Source organism: Palaemon carinicauda, chromosome 14 (genome assembly GCF_036898095.1).
Source record: "Palaemon carinicauda isolate YSFRI2023 chromosome 14, ASM3689809v2, whole genome shotgun sequence".
Taxonomy (NCBI): domain Eukaryota; kingdom Metazoa; phylum Arthropoda; class Malacostraca; order Decapoda; family Palaemonidae; genus Palaemon; species Palaemon carinicauda.
This window is the reverse complement of record NC_090738.1, coordinates 119,355,430-119,358,375: the sequence shown is the minus strand read 5'-3', so window position 1 is coordinate 119,358,375 and position 2,946 is coordinate 119,355,430. Positions and strand designations below refer to the sequence as shown.

Genomic DNA, 2,946 nt, shown 5'->3' with positions numbered 1-2,946 from the left:
AAATTTAATAGAGATACAAATTTCATCAGATCATTGCAACTGTTAGGAAGATTATGTGTTATCCAGTTATATTGTAAAGTGCCGGATGGCAGTTGCGGTTGTTTCAGTATAATTTCTTACCGAGATACCATTAAAATCCCTGAAGGTATCATCTTCTGCTATCAATGCCAAAACGCAAATTAGGGAACAGGAAGTAAGAAAAAACATACATAAATCTCCAAAACCTTTTATTGCATATAAAAGAACGTCATTCTTTTATCACGGAATGAAGATATTTTTAAAAATATAAATAATATGAATTCTTATGTTTAGAAGCACTTGCGGTGAACAATGCCGGGGCCAGACTCGTCGTATTCCTCCTTGGTGATCCACAAGGCCTGGAAGGTGGACAGAGAACCAAGGATGGAACCACCGATCCATACGGAGTACTTCCTCTCAGGGGGAGCGATGATCTTGACCTTGATGGTGGATGGAGCAAGAGAAGTGATTTCCTTCTGCATCCTGTCAGCAATACCAGCGTACATGGTGGAACCACCAGACATGACAATGTTGGCCAAAAGGTCCTTCCTGATGTCAATGTCGCACCTCATGATGGAGTTGTGGACGACTTCGTGAACACCAGCAGATTCCATACCTAGGAAGGAAGGCTGGAACAGGGACTCGGGAGCACGGAAACGTTCGTTGCCGATGGTGATGACCTGACCGTCAGGAAGTTCGTAGGACTTGTCAATGGAGGAGGAAGCAGCAGCAGTGTTCATCTCACTCTCGAAGTCCAGAGCGATGTAGCAAAGCTTCTCCTTGATGTCACGGACGATTTCACGTTCAGCGGTGGTGGTGAAGGAGTAGCCACGCTCAGTCATGATCTTCATCAAGTAGTTGGTGATGTCGCGACCAGCCAAGTCCAGACGGAGGATGGCGTGGGGAAGAGCGAAACCTTCATAGACGGGCACCATGTGGGAGACACCATCACCAGAGTCGCAAACTTCACCAGTGGTACGACCAGAGGCGTAGAGGGAGAGGACAGCCTGGATACAAATGTAAGTGGCGGGCATGTTGAAGGCCTCAAACATGATCTGGGTCATCTTCTCACGGTTGGCCTTTGGGTTGAGGGGAGCCTCAGTAAGCATGGTGGGGCACTCCTCGGGGGCAACACGGAGTTCATTGTAGAAGGTGTGGTACCAAACCTTCTCCATGTCGTCCCAGTTGGTGATGATACCATGCTCAATGGGGTACTTAAGAGTGAGGATACCACGCTTGCTCTGGGCCTCATCACCGACGTAGGCGTCCTTCTGACCCATACCGACCATCACACCCTGGTGACGGGCACGGCCAACGATGGAGGGGAAGACAGCTCGGGGAGCGTCATCACCGGCGAAGCCAGCCTTGACAAGACCGGAGCCATTGTCGCAGATGAGTACCGCGGCGTCTTCGTCGTCACACATGGTGGTGGTTGGTTATTGAGTCAAACAGTAACCTATAACGAAAATGGATTGAAATGTATAGTCTTTGGGATGTACTGTAGGTTTCTTAAGTCTAAAGAACATACAGCAAGGAAGAGAGAGAAAAACATATTGAATGAGTTCTGCTAGAGATTTCTAATAATGGTTGTGTATAAAAATGTAAAAGGGTAGGGAGAGAGAAACAGAGATACATTACGTTAAATCGAGGTAAAATAGTTTTACTTCAACTTCGTTTTACAATATATGAATTTGCAATTTTTCTCGAATCTTTTGAAATCAACATTATTTCTCTTTCGGGTGTTTACGGTTCCCAACCTCGCAGAAAGCAAAATCTGGATTCAAAAGGCTAAATCAAAATGATTAAGAAAAGAGAGAGAGAGAGAGAGAGAGAGAGAGAGAGAGAGAGAGAGAGAGAGAGAGAGAGAGAGAGAGAGAGAGAGCGCATATCATTAACAGAAAGTTGCCTTGATTTAAAAAATCAAAATACCCCTAATTCACCTAATTTGAACTAATATCATTTCACGTTCACAGTATTATAACTTTGAATCAGTATCTTAATTCAATATTTATCGAATGAATAAGTAATTATAAACGAAACTCTTACTCTGTGTTTTTTTTTAATCGAAACTAGATCTTTTTCTTTGACTGGAAGCGCTATTCTATTTCATAATTTTACTATCGTTAGAATGGGTTCTCAGTTCATTTTCTTATTGTTTTATCTATAATATATAGATGCTACCAGGATAAACATGTTTTGTGATAAAAACAAAATTATATCAAAAGTATAACTCAATATAGTTTTTAAAAGGAAAATATTGTTATACATTAGTAGACGCGTCGTTTAAACTATACCAACACTTAAAACACCTTGAAACAAATTTAATTATCAAGCTTTGTCGTTTTTCTAGCCCATCAATTAGCATTGTCTTCAAACCTATTCTTTATATTTAGATACAAATACGTGATTTTAATCAATAATCTTTAAAGCAAATTATGTAGTACAAGTCAATATGTTAACCATTACCCCCTTTCTTTCATCGGTTGGTTTTATCTTAACATTATGACACATTCAAATAAGTGGCTCGATCTTATCAGAAGAATTCATTGTAAATATGTAATACTTTTACAATGGGATTAAAAGTCATTAGAAAGGTAACGAAAACTGACTGAGCAAACAATGTGAAAACGCTTCTAAATAAATAACATCTATGAGGATAATGCAAAGTGATTAACTAGTCGTCACTGAAATCAATACAAATTTTCATGAAACACCTCAAACTCATCACGCAGCAATTTTAGCAAAACGAAGACGAATGACAAACGAGGAGCTAAGTAAGGTACACTACGTCAAAGCAAGTGTCTTTGGTGCGTATATCACTCTCTGAGAATACTAAGTGACAACAGAAACATTAAAAAAAAAACTACATATATCACTTCCATATGTTCCACGTTAAGCACTCCATTTCTACACTACGGTCTACCTACC

The 2,946-nt window shown here is 40.3% G+C and overlaps 1 protein-coding gene across 1 annotated transcript; it reads right to left on the bottom strand.

Moving 5' to 3' along the window:
• Positions 1-216: 216 nt before the first annotated feature.
• LOC137653258 (actin-2, muscle-specific-like) lies at positions 217-1,469 on the bottom strand. The gene has a single exon (XM_068386629.1). It carries the CDS (start codon positions 1,440-1,442, stop codon positions 309-311), a length of 1,134 nt encoding a protein of 377 aa, XP_068242730.1. The 5' UTR covers positions 1,443-1,469; the 3' UTR covers positions 217-308.
• Positions 1,470-2,946: the final 1,477 nt, after the last annotated feature.